Source organism: Pholcus phalangioides, unplaced genomic scaffold, assembly GCF_987345545.1.
Source record: "Pholcus phalangioides strain wild (caught in Gottingen) unplaced genomic scaffold, Ppha-v1.0 ptg000005l_1, whole genome shotgun sequence".
Lineage (NCBI taxonomy): Eukaryota > Metazoa > Arthropoda > Arachnida > Araneae > Pholcidae > Pholcus > Pholcus phalangioides.
Genome location: NW_028301598.1, coordinates 11,155,958 through 11,174,290, shown reverse-complemented (window position 1 = coordinate 11,174,290; position 18,333 = coordinate 11,155,958). Strand labels below are relative to the sequence as shown.

The 18,333-nt window shown below is 36.4% G+C and overlaps 1 protein-coding gene across 1 annotated transcript in view; it reads left to right on the top strand.

Moving 5' to 3' along the window:
• Window positions 1-18,333, top strand: part of IntS2 (integrator complex subunit 2) — a 49,465-nt gene that overhangs the window by 8,633 nt on the left and 22,499 nt on the right. The window contains exons 4-9 of the mRNA XM_089232315.1: window positions 3,261-3,374; window positions 4,823-4,953; window positions 5,351-5,539; window positions 7,751-7,926; window positions 8,662-8,859; window positions 9,048-9,231. Coding sequence (XP_089088441.1) covers window positions 3,261-3,374; window positions 4,823-4,953; window positions 5,351-5,539; window positions 7,751-7,926; window positions 8,662-8,859; window positions 9,048-9,231 — 992 coding nt within the window. The remainder of the gene's footprint in view (window positions 1-3,260; window positions 3,375-4,822; window positions 4,954-5,350; window positions 5,540-7,750; window positions 7,927-8,661; window positions 8,860-9,047; window positions 9,232-18,333) is intronic.

Genomic DNA, 18,333 nt, shown 5'->3' with positions numbered 1-18,333 from the left:
CTGTCATCCCTTTGCAATTAAGTAGCATTTAAATTGATGCCACGATTCCTGAAAAAAAAAACAGGTCATAAAATTTTTCATTCGATCAACTAAATTTGAAACTGAGGACAAGAAAAAAAAAAAATTCAAACTCATGTATTTACCAAAATAAAAAGGGGGAGTGGTCACCAAGTCCTAGAAAAAATTGGGGGAGAATTATTCTTGAAGTTTTTTGGAAAAATAAATAAATTGTCTCTGAAAAAGAGCTTCAGACTTTCGAATGATTTCAGTGCATACAGTAAGACTTTTAATGCCAAACTGAACAGTCTGGAAACTTGTTTTCTATCTACGTGTGCGTGAGTGAGAAATGAGCTGACTATATTACATAGTTCACCACCTCACACACTTCTTTTTTTCATTATGGCTCAAGAACCCCACTGCATAGTGTAAAATAAAAGATAGTTTCCGTTTTTTATCTTCCTTTAAATTCTCCTTCGTTCAGTTGTGAAGTTGTTGATCTCAGCCTTCTGTGAGTATTTTTCTTTTTTACAGTGCTTCTTAATGTTTCATGAAACTTCTGGTTTTATCTTCAAATTTTGGACCATTTCTGGAATGAATCATATAATTTTCCACGGAAAGCTATGGAAAATCGTGTTTTGGTTAACAAATGTGATTCTGAAACAAATCACCTTCCGGAATCACACTGTAATGTGGATTATAAGCTGCGGTATATCATCAGCATTTTTTTCTTTTTTTTGTAAGAGAAGTTGGAATGAAAAGAAAATTTTGAAAAATAATTCACGGAAAGTAACTTTTTTGAACAATGTAGATGGTTAAAATTGTTTTTTCGGGTTTGAAGACCGTCATTCGTTTGAGTTAGTTCTCAACGTTTCCCCAACACTAGTGGTTGGCATCATCAGGATAATTGATAAACTGGATCAAAGTCAAGTTTTCTGGAGTCTCAGGTTGTATTTACGTGCATGATTGGCTTGACCTACACTATTGTTTTGCGATTGGTCAGTTGATTCTATGACTGGCAGCGTATTGAAAACAGTTCTTATGCTGGTAGCACCTGATTGGCCGAGACATGTGGAGTTATCTGATTGGCTGCTGTCGTCATTCTGTTGCTGGATCTTGAAGGGGAAGGTTCTTGTTCTTCTGAGAGCTGGTGTCCAGGATCTGCTCAATTTCAAAGTTTCTTCTCTTCTATTATAGCTGTTTTTGTGCTTGTATATTTCAATAGCCTCTCTGTAGATTCATAGAAAGAAGTGGTCAACATTAGCTATTACCTGTGTTTTGCTGAACTGTACACTGTGGTTGTTGTTAAGTGCATGTTCTGCCACTACAGACTTTTCTGTTTGGCCCATTCTGCAGCATGGTTCGTGCTCTTTTATTCTCGTGGCCACAGATCTTTTTGTGGTTCCAATATATACCTGACCACAGGTGCATGGTATTCGGTAGATCCCCGGTGTTGATAGAGGGTCACGGTGGTCTTTTGCTGATCGCAGCATTTCGCATATTTTTCTGGTTGGTTTGAAAATGGTCTTTATATGATGTTTTTTCATGACCTTGCTGATTCTTGCCGTCACTCCGGGGATAAAAGGCAGCACAGCTTTTCCAATTGATTGTGACTTCTCATTTTCTACTAGTGATTCCTTGATGGGGCATAAGGCTTTTCCGATGTCGTCTTTTGTGTACCAATTAGAGTGGAAAACTGATTTTAAGTGCTCAATCTCTTTACTTAGATCTTTTCCTTCACATAGTCTTCTTGCCCTCTCGATCAAGGTTTTCAGTATGCCTCGTTTTTGCTGAGGATGCTGATTGGGGAGCTTATGAACATATCTGTTGGTGTGAGTAGGCTTGCGATAGATGCTGTGGCCTAAACATTGACCTTGACGGCTGACCAGAACGTCCAAGAATGGGAGCTGTCCTCCTTTTTCTATTTCCATAGTGAACTTGATGTTTTCATGAATTCCGTTGAGATGGTCCAAGAATCGGTGATGATGCCAACCACTAGTGTTGGGGAAACGTTGAGAACTAACTCAAACGGATGACAGTCTTTGAACCCAAAAAAACAATTTTCATCAAATGATGGCCGCGAAAACATTATCAACTATTTAATGTAGATGGTGTTTGACCAACAACTCCTTCCTTTCCTTAGGATTGTGTTAGTGGTGAACAGCTCAGTACCAGAAATTTTCTTGTACCAATTATAGGCATTACTGTATATAATTTTTCTATACACTTTATTTTGTGTATAGTTGTTGGAAATTCCCTAAAGGAATTTTTACATGGTACATGGGCAGTCCAGTCTACTATATGTAATAAAGTCGAACCCTGTTATTACAAACTGTAAGGGACTAAAAGTTTGGTTTGCTACTAGGTGTATTCCGTGAGAATTGAGAGTAAAATCATAAAACAAAAAAATATAGGCGCGGCAAAAAATAGTTTATACTTTTTCAAAATATCTTCTCTCAGATGATATGCAATGGGTCCTATCATTCAATCCACTTTTCAAAGCAAATAGAGAAGGCTTTTTCTGGAGGCTGCTTCACACAGCGGAAATTTTTACCAGTTCACCATGGTCTCTTGACGGGTTGTCACAAACTTTTCAAAACTGAAACATAATATGTAAATGCAATATTGAAATCATGCCACAACCCCGTTATAGTTCGGATCTTGCACCATGCGATTTCTGGCTGTTTCCGATGTTGAAGGAGAAGCTCAGTGAGAAAATTATTAGCTATTTCAGCTGTGCAAGGTTCACACTGATGCTGCTTCCAGAAAAACCCTTCTCTTTTTGCCATGAAAAGGGAATTGGACGATGGGACTATTGCATATCATCTGAGGGAAGATATTTTTTAAAAATATAAACTGTTTTTGTGCTGTATTTATGTTTCTTGATTTTTATGATATTGCTCTCAGTTCTTATGGAATGCATCTTGTATATTCAATGTAATAAAAAAACATCTTATGGGGTAGGACCAGGGCTATAGCGTGCCTTCTTGAGGCCCCTTTTGCAGCATCCCAGTTGCTCCACCCTAGTTGGTGGGGCCTGGTTAAGACCAAAAACTTCATCCATTGTATTTGAAGGTTCACTATAGAAGGGTTTCGACCCATATCATTTTTGATTCACAGACTTTTGTTTCCTTTTTATTACAATTATGCTTTATTATCACTTATAGAAAAGTCATGAAGGTTACAAAAACTAATTTTTGTTGCTAATATTTTACCATTATTTTTTAAATATAAATTACTGGGCTTTCTTTTTTGTTTTTCAGAGCTTCCTGTTTTGCTGCCCATACCAGATATTGCAGAATCACTGTTACACGTGCCAAATGGTGTTTTCTTGCTGTGCAGACTTGTTGCTAATTCACCAGATTGTTTCAGGGAAGGTATGTCTTATCAATATTATTGACCGTTGTTATTATTACAATATTTGCTACAAACTCTAATTGAAAAATGGTTTTTGATTAAAGATAAGCATCAAAGAAACCATAAGCAATTGTAAAGGCAGGTGACTCAATAAGTACCTTATCAGCTTATAGTTTATATTTTCCAAGTACAGTCAAACCCTGCTTTAGCGCCAACCCTGTTACATTGCCACAAATTTTCAGTGAACAAATCTTCCATATAGAGATTATAATGTAAAAAACCTGTTTTAGTGTACCAACTCATTATAATGCTAACTGTTGTTAGGACGTATATAAAATCGGTGTCATTTGCCTAGAACTTCCACAACATTTCTTCTCTCATCTGTTGTTTTTTTTTCAAAGGGAGTTGAGGATTTTTATTTTTTTCATTCCACTGTTATTATCGGTCAGCATAACAATATTTTATATAGAGCAAATAACTTGAAGAATAAAGAATGGTATGGTCGGGGGGTCTTAGAAACCATATTGAAAGAATACTAGAACATGTGTAGAGACTAAAACAACCAATGTATTCAACGAAACAGATTTATTGAGAAGGGAAAGTGTACAATAGGCATACGGTCATCTCCCTCGATTTGCTCCATTCAAATCATGTTGAAAGGAGTTCTTTCAATATTTGGGAAATTTGTGATTATAAATCCAATCCAGACTAAAAAAAGCAATGCTGCCATTGTTTCCCTTTGTTTATTTTGTTTTTGTACATATAAAATGCATTACTAAATTTATGTAGAATTGAAATAATTTGGAAGGTAAGTTTATGTTTTTCTGTCAAGTTCCTATCAAGAAATACTTGTAAAATTGTAAAAGCTGTACAATTACATAAATTTTCTCATCTTACAATTGAATGCATTTAAAATAGGTTATTTTATATTTATGGAACAACACTAATAAGAAACAGAGATACAGTAGTTCATGATAAACGTGTGAATTTATGTAATGGAGCTTTTCTGAAACTATTTCAACCATGATCTGATACAACACTAAACTCATTATAGCGCCAAAATACTTTGTACAAATACAAGGCCACGACAGGCAAACTGCCCAACAAGGTGGCTGAGAAAAAGGTGCCCGTAACAAATATGGATGCCATATATTTCAAAATACAGCAACCTAATCAAAAATGCAATCATAAGACTAAAACTTGGAACAGATGGTGCCATTGCAACAGGATTCAACTGTACTGTACTACTGTACTTGCATATTGTAGTATATTCGTCTGAATGCTGTTAATCACAGTATAAAGACAGGATTATTCCAGCTTTATTGGATTAGTATTTAATATCTGAAAAACCGGAGACTATATGTCTATTGCACTGATACTCACTATACTTTTTATACTTTGCTGTTATATTTGCAGGGTTCTAACATTTTTGTTGTTGTTGTTTTCTAATCTGTTTCTGAATTTTCAGTTTGTTCTGCACTCATCATAAATGGAGACAAGCAAGATGAGGAAAGTTCCATCTGTAAAATAAGAATGGCAACCTTGCGCACTTTGTGCCAGATGAACATGTCTCAAGTCCTGTCTGTTAGAGGGAAAGCTGTGAGTATTTTAACTTTTTCAAAAAAATATATCTTTATGCTGGAGGTAAAGTGTCCATTTTCGCCAATATTGGAATAAGGCTATTAATTTGAAGTACTTTCGTTACACTACACATAGGTATCAGACATAAGTCCTATTTCAATAAATAACAGTGATATCCACTTTGTAAAACAAATGAGCTCCATAGAAAGATGTACTAAAAAAAAAAATTTTAACGGCCTTCTCATAAAATCTCCCTTTTGTGATGTGGTGCCCTTTACCTCCAGCATACATATTAATTAATTAATTAATATGTATGCTGTATGTATATTAGCATTAATTCTCATGTTTTCTTCGTTATTCTATTCATTTAATGTTTTGTTGCTGAGTGTTTTCGGTTTACTCTTTTTACAAAAAGGTGGAACTGTGTCGCTTGCCTGCTTTGACCATACTTCTTACCCTGGACTATTGTCATCAGGAAAAAGGGGTCCTGGAAGATCATGACTCTGTTGTTGGTGATTTGGTAGCATTTGTGAGTGGCCTTCTGCTTGGGAGTGATGACAAGATTCGTAGTTGGTTTGGGCAGTATCTCAGGAATTGCCAGAAGGCAAGTATAATGTTTTATTTGTTCTTTTTTTTCAATTTTTAATTTAACCTTCACATCTCCGAAATCAAAAAGTTTTATTGAAGCCCCAAGATGGGGATATTTTAAACACACTAGGTTTCTATAGTTTAAATCTTTGTTACTATCGATAATAAAATTCTAGTACAGAGCATGCTGCTTAATTTTACAACATCGTTACTCAGGCTTCTCAATAACAACCACCAATTGATAACCACTGTGAAATATTGATATGACGATACTCTGCAAAGAAATAATATCATTATAGAGGAATTATTGTTATTTTGAGAGGTAACATTATCATCACATGCCACCAAATTTATATTTTTGTTGACATCTCTTAATTAGCATTACTAATACAACCATAATAATAATGTGATCCTCACCTATTCTCAAGGGATCAGCATGATCTGTCCAGGGAATTTGTTAGTGTTAGTACACATCCGTGCCCAAGCCGGGTTCTAACCCAGACCTGCACAGTGAGAGGCTAGCTCCCTAACCACTTGACTGCCAGGCAGCAAGAAACCAGAAAGTGAGATTTTAAGTATTTATTCCCTGACAAAATTATAATTGATTAGTTGAAAGGTTCGGCTGAATAATAGTCAATGTGGTTTTTAAACGTTAGAGAAGGGAAAAGTCATTGCTGAATTAGGGGAACACCTTTTTTGCTTGTAAGCAACATAGACCATCATTCAGTGAAACTCCTCCTGTGGCCTATATGGGAAGGTGACTAAAGAAAATATTGAATGCACAGTGGTGACATAGACTATTGTTCCTATTATCTTATGATTGCAGCTATATAAAGTGGCATAGTACAGCATTTGATAGTTCCTGCTGAAACTTACTTAAGGAACATGCAATGGGAGCAACATGGAACGTTATTCAGTCAAAAACCAGATTTTGCAAAAAAAAAAATGTAACATAGGTTGTTTCTCAGCCAAACCTTTCAGTTGATTTAATTTGGCTAGATGTGTTGTCCCTTTAAAGGGGTATACTGCATTATAATTTTGTCTCTTACACGGAAAGTAGTAATGTCAATAACTTCATCAACACTTTCGGTGTCCATGTTGTACAAAATATTCATGATTTTAGACTACCTTGGAAGAGCAAAAACAAGTGACAAAGTTAGAATCATATTCAATTTGATTTCAGACTAGATATGAAAAAATACTATAGTAGTGGTTTCAAAATCTCTTTAAAAATATTGTTGGAGAGGGATTCGTCATAGTTAATGATATCATTGTATCAAGGGGTTTAACATTAGACTATAGGCAATTCCAAACAAAATTTAGAAAAATATTGTTTAGAGGGATTGATGTCAAGTATCTTTTTGTATTGAAGTTTCACTGTACATACAAAAAAAAGCACAATTTTTTCCCCCCTTAAAAAGCAAGACAGTCCATTTTTTGTAAATGTAACTGGCCTTGAAAAATTAATCATAGTGCTGCATTTCATTGACTCATTTTTTGTAATTTATCATTGTTCAAAGATGCAATTTCTCTTTTAAGCTAAAATCATGTCCTTTTTAATTTATTGTGATATGTTATAATGGAGCTGTTTAATATGGATTATGGTAATTTTTGTAATATTCATAAATATCTAAGCCTCTTGAAAAACATTTTTGGGCCAAAGAGCTGTGAATTTGGTCAACTGAAATAAACTGACCAAGGACAGAGAAGGGACTTTTTTTTATCTTTCAGAAGCGATGACATATGTACATAGATCATAGTAGCTGCTATGGCCAGAAAAGTAAAATGTGAAGAGAATACTGAAAAATTTGTCAATGAAGGAAGGGCAATCATACTAGGGATCTGCATAGTCTGTTGGCTCATAACGATTACTTATGGGGTGGGGTCATGCAACCTCAGCTTCAAAATTCAGGGAAAAAATTATAACATAAACCAAAATCCTGACAACGTTCTTTTCCTATATTATGATAAACGTTGGGTCTGTACTTTGCAAAAATGATTAACAATACGCGAACGAGCAAAGATAAATTTTATCCCCGTAATGTAACTTTTCTTGGTTTCAGCTATTGATTTTTGAATAATTTTTCAAGATGCCGTGAGAATTTTTGTAATCTTTCACTGTACAACCTTTTAATAGTGTTTCTGATATTAATTGACCTGTTTATAAAAATATTGTTTTTATGCTATTTTTACATATTTGCCTGCTATGCTGTAATTCTCTATCTAGAAAGCTGAAAGTGATTCGAATTCAACTTTACAATTACTGAGAGAAGAACTATTGCAAAGACTGAAGAACTTGGTGTTGTTCAGCATCGATCATCACAACCTCCCAGATGCCAGAGTTGTTCAGGCTAGCTCTCTGTTACGCCTGTACTGTGCATTACGAGGGATTGCTGGGCTAAAGTATATTTTAGATTATTTCATTCTTATGTGTAAATTGGTTTTTATTGAAGTATTATACAGTCACTGCTTGCTTTTATCAACTTATAAGCTCCTAGATTGTCCAGACTGGTCAGTTTGATGCTGAGAGTCTTGCACTGATAGAACGTGTGCTCAAAAAACAGGCTTTTCTTCCGTGCATTTTCTATTAGCCGAATCTTTCATTTTAAATGAAATGTTTTGAAAAATTTCAGAAACAGAAGTGGAGGTACATCTGGAAAAAGATTCCGAGGCGGACATGAGTTAATTGAACTAGTGACAGTAATCGTGATGATAATTGGCATTAAAATTCAGCTCATGATGTGGCTGTTTTATGTTAGCGCATGTATCTATATCAACGAAAAGTTTTGTTAGCCGAAAAATTCATAAAGAGAGGCATTCATTTACCGAGGCATAACTGTGTTGTTTGGGACCAGAGGACTAGTTCTTAAAAAGGGATATCAGTTCATGAAATCTAGACATTTCGACTATAGTCAATATAATAATATTCAGTGCGTAAATGTGTATAAGCATATTTTTTGGACATTTAAATCAGTTGTAAGAAGAATGTTGTGTAATACAAAAAAAGTACAACCAAACCTTTCTTAATGTGATGCCATTAAGACTGGAAGCATGATATCAGTTTATCCAGCTATGCAATATGCACTGGAATTACCTAATAAATTTTCTTATCATATATTTGTATATTATTCGCCATAGGTTTAATGAAGAGGAAATAAATCTCTTGCTCCAGCTGCTCACATCCCATCCGCCTCCCAGCCCTGCTGGTATACGATTTGTTTCTTTGTCATTATGTATGCTACTAGCCTGTCCTTCATTGTTCGGGTCCTCGGAACAAGAAAAGAAAGCCACTGACTGGATACACTGGCTGCTGAAGGAGGAAAGCTACTTTGGGAGGTACTAGGCCTATAAATATAACGCTGTTTTTAATGAGGAAAAAATTTCCCTGATGATTTCCTATTGTAGTTGAAATACACACTTAAATTTGTGAAAGTTTCACTTATATATAAAATTGTTACTCTACAGGAACAAATTTTAAGTATTTGAGGAATGTAATTCTCTCATTGGTTCACTTTATTTTTCAGTACAAGTGGTGTTAAAGCTTCATTTGGAGAGATGCTGCTTCTGATTGCTATACATTTCCATAGCAATCAAATAAGTTCAATAACTGATCTTGTGTGCTCTACCTTGGGAATGAAAATTGTGATTCGCTCTAACAATCTCGCCCGTATGAAGACTATTTTTACGCAAGAAATCTTCACAGACCAAGTATGTAATAAAATAAAATAAAAACAAATGCAATCACTGCTTGTTACGCCAAGATAAACTACAGAATTCTGCCACTGAGCTTTTCCATTCCAGAGATTTTTTCCTGCCCAGCTTTGTGGCAAAGTCTGGAACATTCCAGTGTTTATTGAACTGAAAAAAGAGAGCCATATTTTATATATGTGTGTACATAATATAATTGTGACTATATTGTGCAATATATTATACTAGCTATAATACCTGGCATTGCCCGGGTTTTCTTCAATGAGACTTTTTTGGATCATGTGATATCTCAGTCCTTGAGGGACATGCACACCGTGTCTAATTCACCAATATGACGACTTCCTGCGCGACTCATGAAAGAAACAAATCTAGATTTAAAGAAACATAAAAATAAATATATATATTTTTCTTTTTTTAAAGGGTGCTAGGTTTTTCGACCCCCCCTGAACTTCCAGTTATCCATCTCTGCCTGTTTCAGCTTCAAAAAATGCTTAACTAAAGCTGTGGAATTTTTTCGATGCACTTTTTACGGGCCCATAATTAATTTTAAAACAACTTAAACTATATGAATTTATGCAGGTGAATATTAAAAGACAATACGGAGAACATTAAAAGACAATCTACAGATATCTTCTCAAGCATCTTCTCATGCTTGAGAAGATATAAATAAAAAGTTGAAATCAATGTTATTGCATGGATACCCAACTCGAAAGTACGTAGGTCCGGCTAATTATTTTATATTTATTTTTCTGGACTTTGTATATCTCTAAGCAAACTCAATGTTTCAAAAATTGAGTATTTAATACAATTTTTAAAATTACTGATGCGACGGAAAACCCCACCAAATTTCCGCATTTCTACATTAAAATTGGCAATTTTAACACTGATTTCTATGAGGATCACCCTTTTCCTGACCCTCAAAGCAATGCTGATGATCATTATGATGCCGTTCAAAAAAGCCTCATTACTGGGAGTATTGAAAATGTGGCAAACCATTATAAAGGCATAAATATTACACATATACTGACAGCGTTGAAGAAATGATAAAACATTGTAAAGGCATATACACGTCTTAAACGCATTGCTAGGGAACCACGGTAACCAAAGTAAACGTTCAAAAGTGATTGTTGAGGCCCAAAACCCATTGTTGCCCTATGGTTTTTTGCCCATTTGGGGCATTTGCCCTGCTCTGACGAAATTTTAAAGTAGCCTATCGTTTCAGTCGGGTCCCATTTGGTATATATGCAAAATTTGGCGACGATAGATCTATAATTGTAGATTTGTATAGAGAACATACACACGCAGACAGAAAATCAATTTTATATATATAGATTGCAAGGACATTTAAACACTGTCATGATGGACATATTGTGTGATGATTACAGAAAAGATGGGGTGGGGGGGGGGGGGTTGGAGAAAAGTTTCAGGATTTTGTTTGGGAGAAAGAATGCTCTCTTAGTTATAACTAAGATACAAATAGTGAAACTCTTATGCAGTAAAACCTGCCTTTAATGGAACCTGTATTAACTGGAATGTGGTGTTCAACGTAAAAAAATTTGGTCTGGTGATTCCAATGTCAAAATATATATTTAAAAACCTGGATTAAATGTAACATGTCTAACACAAAAACAAAAAAGAAAATTGTATCCTCTTTATTAAAAATTTCACACAAACATTTTTGAATGTTTCGCGACCAATACACCAAGCGATCATATCCTAAGATGATGTCACTCTCTGCTATTACCACAAAGGTTTCAACAGCTGGATGATTTGAAGATAAATCCAGGAAAGTAAATTCTACTGCTCTTTCTGGGAATCAAAGTCACATCCTTTTAGTTGATGCATGAGCGTCCTAGATCACTAGACTACAAAGGAAACGAATCTTAGTCTTTCCTTAGAGCTTGTGTGCGCTGAATGGGGCCATATATGGACAGCGAGACCTAACTCAGACCAAAGCTCATATTGCTCATACCTGATGTGAGCTTTAGCCAGAGTTAGGTCTGGTTGTCCATGTATGACCCTGTTCATCACACACGAGCTCTAAGGAAAGATTGAAATTTGTTGCCTTTGTTGTATAGCGGTCTAGGGCACTCACTCACTCGGCAAGTGAGAGGACGTGGGTCTGATTTTCCGCAAGGGCAGTTGAATTTTATTTTCCAGATTTATCTCTGCATAAACCAGATGTTGAAATTTTCAAGGGATCATACAAAATGTTATAGTACTCTACCAAAAATTTTTATGCAATCTCTGCTTGCTAATGTAAGTTCTATATTATCCACCCTTAGATTAGCAAAAACTGTTTCCATACTCGATGTTGTGGTTTTAATTAGCCATAAGCCATAAGAAGTGAAGCAGTCGCTTTCTGAAATTTTAACAAAATTTCTTGGAAATGCAAGTTTATCTGCGGGAGAAATCATGCAAAGAGTTAGATTTCTAAATGATATGCAAAACTGACTTACAAAATTGTATGCAAGCTGCTTTCCATGATTGCAGTGCTGAACAGGGCCAGAATTAGAGGTGATGAAGGGAGGAGGGGCAACTGCTGCTTGGGTTTCAAATTTGAGGGTTTTAAAACACTTATAAAATCATCAAATTTTATAGTGGTAGGGCAGCGAAATCATGTTGACTTCCCCCCATAAAAATCCTAGTTATATCCATCAGATATTGACACCCTCATTGTAAATTATAGGAAAAAGGAAAAATCTTCAATTCAAAAAAAGAATGGTGTGGGATGAAGTTTTGTACAGAAACTTTGTGAAAACCAAATTTTACACATTATGTCAATTGAACCTTTATTAAGCGGAAACCTGTGTTTAACAGAGAAAAATCTCGGTACTTGTAATTCAGTTTAAGGCAGGTTTTACTGTAAACAATGCTCAAGGGATCAAAGAAAAATATCTTTATACAGGATTTATTGTTATAGATAAATATATCAACACTATGGGAAGTTTGCTGAAAATGGGGAATAATATTATATGGGTAGTTATCATTATAAAGGATTTTCAGTGTATATATGTAAAATACACTAGAAATCATTCTCCTTTGTATTATATTAAATATCCACCAGAGCAAGTCATTTTTTTATTTTCTTCATGCTTGTCTGTGAACATGGGAGGTTGATTGGCATTATTTGTATCTGGGCTAAAAGCTAGCCACAATTTTATTGGGTTAAGTTTATTCACTCTGGTTGATAAGATTTAAATATAGAGAATGTGATATATTGTGTGGGAGACAGAGAATATATAATTTGGGATAATTTGTGCCATCTCACTTAGCACCTTAATTTCAATGAGCATTACATGCCAATAGGAGTAAGCACAGGGTGCTATGGACATGCAATGCATGGAAAATTAGAAATAAATATAAATGTTGTATAAGTGCCAGGGCGAGAGTTGTTTTGCTTAAAATCCATTTTGGTAAGAAATGTTAGATTAGTTTAGCTGGCTTCGTTGTATGCCATTAACTATTTCTTAACAGTGTATTGAGATAACATTAAAAATATGCATGTTATAACGCAGTCATAAATTTTTTTTTCCCTTCAGAAAAAAAGTCATAAAATACTGAAAGATATCTCTTAATAAGGTTATAGTGAATTGTGCAAATTTGCAAATCAGTTTGAAAAAATTATACCTCAACCTTTTCCGGCCTATATGTCTTAAAAATTTGGTGATTTAAAAAACACAACTTTAAACAGTATTTGTATCTGTTATGGCATATAGAATATGCTAGAATGTGTGTGCATATAGATTGTGTATAAACCTGCAACATAGATTGCGGTATGGGCTGAGGCAGCCATGCAAAATGTTTTTTGAAAAATAATTATTTCTGGGGCAGCTATTCTCAAACTTTCTATTCATGCCCCTCTTGGGAATGAGATTAAAATTTTAGATGTCTTGCAGAGGCCTGCTGCCGCTGTGGTGGTCGAGTGGTTATAGTGACGGACTCGCGATGCGAGGATCCGGGTTCGAACCCCACTGTCGCCATAGTGGTGGTCGGCTGAAGTTGGTTTTCTGTGGTTCCCAACTTCAAGGCGCGAATGCGAGCCGATCTCCCCGTTAAAAAGTCTCGCCACAGAGAGCAACAGGCCTACAACGTTACAAATATTCAATCATTACACTTCACTAACAATTTGAAGTATAGATGGCAGCACTGAAATATCATACACAACACTAGCTACACACTCAGAATGTTAGGTGCACTAACTTTGTTCCAGACTCTGCCATGAAGCTGGGCTAGAAGAGATCTCGGCAACAGGATAAGTCCGGTGGCAGAGACCCTGGCGTTCATTCGTGCAGAGGCCTGCTTGATCTCAAGGTGTTGATACTCTAAGGTGCAATTGGTATAAAGTTTAGGAATTAGTGTCCTAATTTCCGACCCACTGAATGAATGTATGCCAGAACTTTGCCACTGGACTTATCCCATTGCCGAGCTCTCTTCCAGCCCAGCTTAGTGGCAGAGTCTGGAACACTTTATTTTGTGTCATAAAAGAAAAAAAAAAATTTACAACATGTTTTCCCCTGACAATTGGCTACTGTCGCGATTAACAAATTTTGTGGTAATTAGAGACGAGATGGGGTTGGGAGTTGGAAAAAAGTTTCTGGGTTTCGTTAAGACAGATGAATGTACACATATTAGTATGGAGGTATATTTCAAAAGCAATTGGAGGGGGCCAACATGCCATCTCATCTGTGTTCTTACACTTGCCATATTATATACACAGGATACAAAAGAAAAAGAAATGAGAATCTTATTGTGAAATATAAAATATCAGAGCGAGTCATCTCACTTAACACCTTATTGATGAGCAAATGGGTTTGATAACTTGCGAACTAGAAGCCAGCTTCAGTTTTATTTGGTTGAGTTCACTCGCTCCGGTGGATTTGATGAAACAAAATAGAAATATTGTGTGAGGAAATATATACAATTAGGGGATCATCCGTGCCGTCTCGCTTAGCCCCTTATTCGGTAGCCGCTATGGTGGTCGAGTGGTCATAGTGACGGACTCGCATCGCGAGGACCCGGGTTCGAACCCCACCGTCCCCATAGTGGTGGTCAGCTGAAGTTGGTTTTCTGTGGTGCCCAACTTCAAGGTGCGAATACGAGCCGATGTTCCCTTTAAAAAGTCTCGCCACAGAGAGCAACAGACCTACAAACCGTAAATGTAATTCAATCATAACATATCACTCACTTCCCTTCTGAAACATAGATGGCAGCACTGAAAAATACAATACTACATACGCACTCAGACTATTAGGTACACACACAGTTACACTTCCAGCACAACTCACTAGGTAGTAAATCACCGATAGAGGGTGATAGACCAGAGATGTGCTCCGTTTGAAAGAAAAAAAAAGCACCTTATTCGGTGAGCAACATGAATACGACAATATGAGTATGCACGTGTGTTGTGGACATGAAATGCATGAAGAACTTGAATAGAGGAAAGAGATACACACATATAACTGCCAGGTCAATTCGTCTCACCTTAAACCTATTTTGGTGAGCAATGTGGGATTAGATTAAATGTGGAAATTGTCTAGGGAGAGCTTTAGATAAGGATCAGCTTATGTCTTGTTTTGGTTGACTCACTCTGGCTGATCATATTTATGTTTAAAAAAAAAGAATATATATATAAAATAAAAACGACATGCAATATGGTTATTAGGAAACCATTCGTGTCTTCCCGCCCAGCATCCCCGCTAGAATAGCGGAATGAAGAACACTTGTGGTTATTACATTTACATCATTGTAATGGGAATGCCAAAATTCTTGTTCGGGTCCCGCTAGTACATGCTATATCTTGTACATGTAATGGTTATATATTAGTAGTAGCAGTCATGTGGATATGATTTGTGTTGTTTTATCTATTTCTGTTTTTCCCCTTATTTTCGTAAAACTTAAAACATTATCTTATAAATCTGGTGGACAGATTTTTTTGTTTTTCTTTGGTTTGTATATATTTGACAAGGCTTGTAATCCTTGCTGCTTTGTTTTTGATTATTTGAGTGAACCATTGTTTTCTATTGTTTTTGAATATTTGTACATGTGTAGATGTTTAGTAAATTTGCACTCTGTTGCATAGTGAACTGGAGTACCCACCATGCCGCAGGCATATTTGTCTGTTCGGCAGCATTTAGTACGTGTAGATATATAGGGAATGAGCCGGGTCCTTTTATGAAGATAGTCACCTCCCTGTTCTAGTTTAGTGTGTTGTATGTGACTCGAGGAACAATTTCATGCTCTTTTCTAGCTGTTTTCCTTTGTCCCAAATTTCTTGCCATTTCTGGAGGATTGCTTGTGTAAGTTGTTGCTTCAGGAGCGTTAGTGGGAAAGGGTTATCAAGCTTATTGTCACAGTTTATTGCAGCCTTGACTAGAGAGTCTGCTCTCTTGTTTCCAAGATTACGTACATGGGCCTTGGTCCAACCTAGGAAAATTTTTGGGTTATCTAATAGACGCTGCCTCAATAACCATGCTATTGTGTTTCTATTTGTTGGATCTAGAAGTGCTTGAAGGGAGGAGCGGTTATCAGTTATTATTAAAACTTTTTCTGCTGTTCCCATTGCATATTGAATAGCTGCTTCCATCGCTAACAATTCTGCTTGAAAGTTACTATTGTTTTGATCTAGCCACGTTTGCTTTTCTGTATTGTTTGTGTATACACAATAGGCTGCCCTGACGCCTTCATCGATTTTGGAGCCATCTGTATATATGTGGGTGTTTGCTAGTTTTATATCGTGGCCATCAATCGAAATTTGATTGGGGATAGTTGAGCGGGGGAGGGGGGGTGCCAGCCATTCTCCCGTGCTTCAAAGTTATTGGGGTCAAAGTCTACAAGTTCTGGTTGAATGTTGTTCCTAAACCTAACTGCGTTTGTGTAGACTGCTTCCATTTGTTTGGAGCTTTACTTGTAGTGGGCAGTTGCCTGTGATCACCTGGAGTCTGAGCATGGTTGTTGTGTCATAGGCCCGGTTATTGTTAAAAGAAATTTCTTGTGTGCACTATCTAGGGCCTGTTGTGTTTTTTTTGGTTGGGTGCGTATACCAAGCTGAGGTGCCATGGGCATCTCTCAACTTCCGTCTTATAGATGGTATTCCTAATGCTTTGTGAGATGCCCCAGGATTTGCCTGCTATTTTAATTAGTTTAAAATAGAAGCAAGTCGCTTTTAGTTTGCTTTCATTGATGTGTGATTCCCAGCCGAGGTCTTTTTGGATGGTTACACCTAAATATTTAAGATTGTTTACACATTTAATATTTTTACCATTATTTTGATCCTAGGGGGATATTTATTTTTTGTGAAACAGAGAAATTATGTGTTTTTCTGTTGAGATTTTGAGGTTATGTTCATTGAGCCAATTCGAAAAATCTTTAAGAATTTTAGTTGCCTTTGTCGCTAGCTATAATACATTAACTGACCATATCACAAAGGCAAAGTCATCAGCAAAGGCCTGGATATGGGCATCTTCCGGGAGAGGGATTTTTAGGGCGTGATTGGCCACAACATTCCACAAAGGCAGCCCGCTGCATGAACCCTGTGGACAGCCAATATCCTGTTTTCTAACCGCCAGGCCTTCCTGTGTTGTGATTAAGACATGTCTATTTGCTAAGAGGTCCGAAAACATTGATCTAATGTTGTTAGGGTGGGGAACTTTGGACAGCTCTTGATTTATTGATGAATAGGTCAGGTTGTTAAAAGTACTTTTAATATCGATACTTGTAAAGGCGATGTCCAGTTCTTTGCTCTTGAATTCGTTAATTTTAGTGAGTATTAGTTTGAGGGCATCATCTATAGTTACCTGACCTAAAGCCAAATCGAAGGTTAGAGTTATAGTTTTGAGATTCCAAGTGAAAGTTGTCTTTGAGTCAAAAGTTTTTCTAGACATTTACCTCCTACAGGCAAAAGGGTTATTAGACGATATGAGTCTTACATCTGGTTTTTGAAAGAGTATTACTTGCCCTATCTTAAAGATCTTGGGGAATGTTTTTAGTTCGAGGCATTTGTTGAACAAGTTTGAGGAAAAGAGTTGGGTATTGTTTGTGCACATGTTTGATTATCGAGCCATCAATACTATCAGGACTGGGGGCTTTGTTCGTGGGGATAAGTTTTATAATCCTATCCACTTCAGCCAGACTGAATGGAGGATCATTGTTGTAGGTCGACAATGTCGTAGTGTTCTTGCTCTGTGCGGAGGACGTGTTAGGTGGTGTGGGAAAGAGTTTTTCCAGAATTATATTAGCAAAATCTCTTTGGGTTCCTTGTGCATCTTCTCCAAGAAGTTTGAAAAGCTGGGAGGGGATGGTGCTTTTGGATTTAACTGTTTTATATTGTTTACCATAAGGATTAGAAGCTTTATTACAGAAGTCTCTGAAGGTTTCTCTTTTTGATTTACAAATTAGTTTATAAAATTTTGCTCTTTCACGTTTAAATATTATAAAAAGTCTGTTTTTCATCTGGGGAGGCTTTTTGTGTTCTAAGCTGTAGAGCTTTGAGTTTATTTTGCTCGGCATTTACTTGGGGAGTCCAGCAGGAGGTTTTGATATTTAGTTTGGATGTTTTCTTTTTGAGAGATTTATGGCAAGCCTAGAAAATTAAGTTTTGCAACGCTTCTGTTTGGGCGTTGAGATCCTCCAAGGTGTGGCAATTATTAGTTAAATGTATTAATTTTGGGATGTCCATGAGATGCTTATCAAGTTTAAGAGAGACCAAATTTACTTTTGAATCTTGTTAGTGAGATAGCATTGGTGGAGATGTTAAGTTCTATCAGAATGTATTTATGAAGGCTGGCTGAGAAGTCTGTTGTTATATTTCTATGTAGACTTTGCTCTATTTCTGTGTTTGTTGAGAGAGTTAGGTCTGACCAGCCTTTTTTGTCGCTGTGAACATATGACGGTAGGCCTGAGTTTGAGTGATGGAGAAAAAAATATATGTCCGCCAATGAATTGCTCTATCTCTTTGCCTCTACTCTTAAGCCTCGAACAGTTCCATAGTGGATTTTGCCCATTTAAATCAGACACGATCAGAGCTTGTTCCGGTTTGATTGCACCAAGGATAATTGCAATTTCAGTAAGTGTTTCTTTCAGGTCACCATGAAGAGGGGCGTC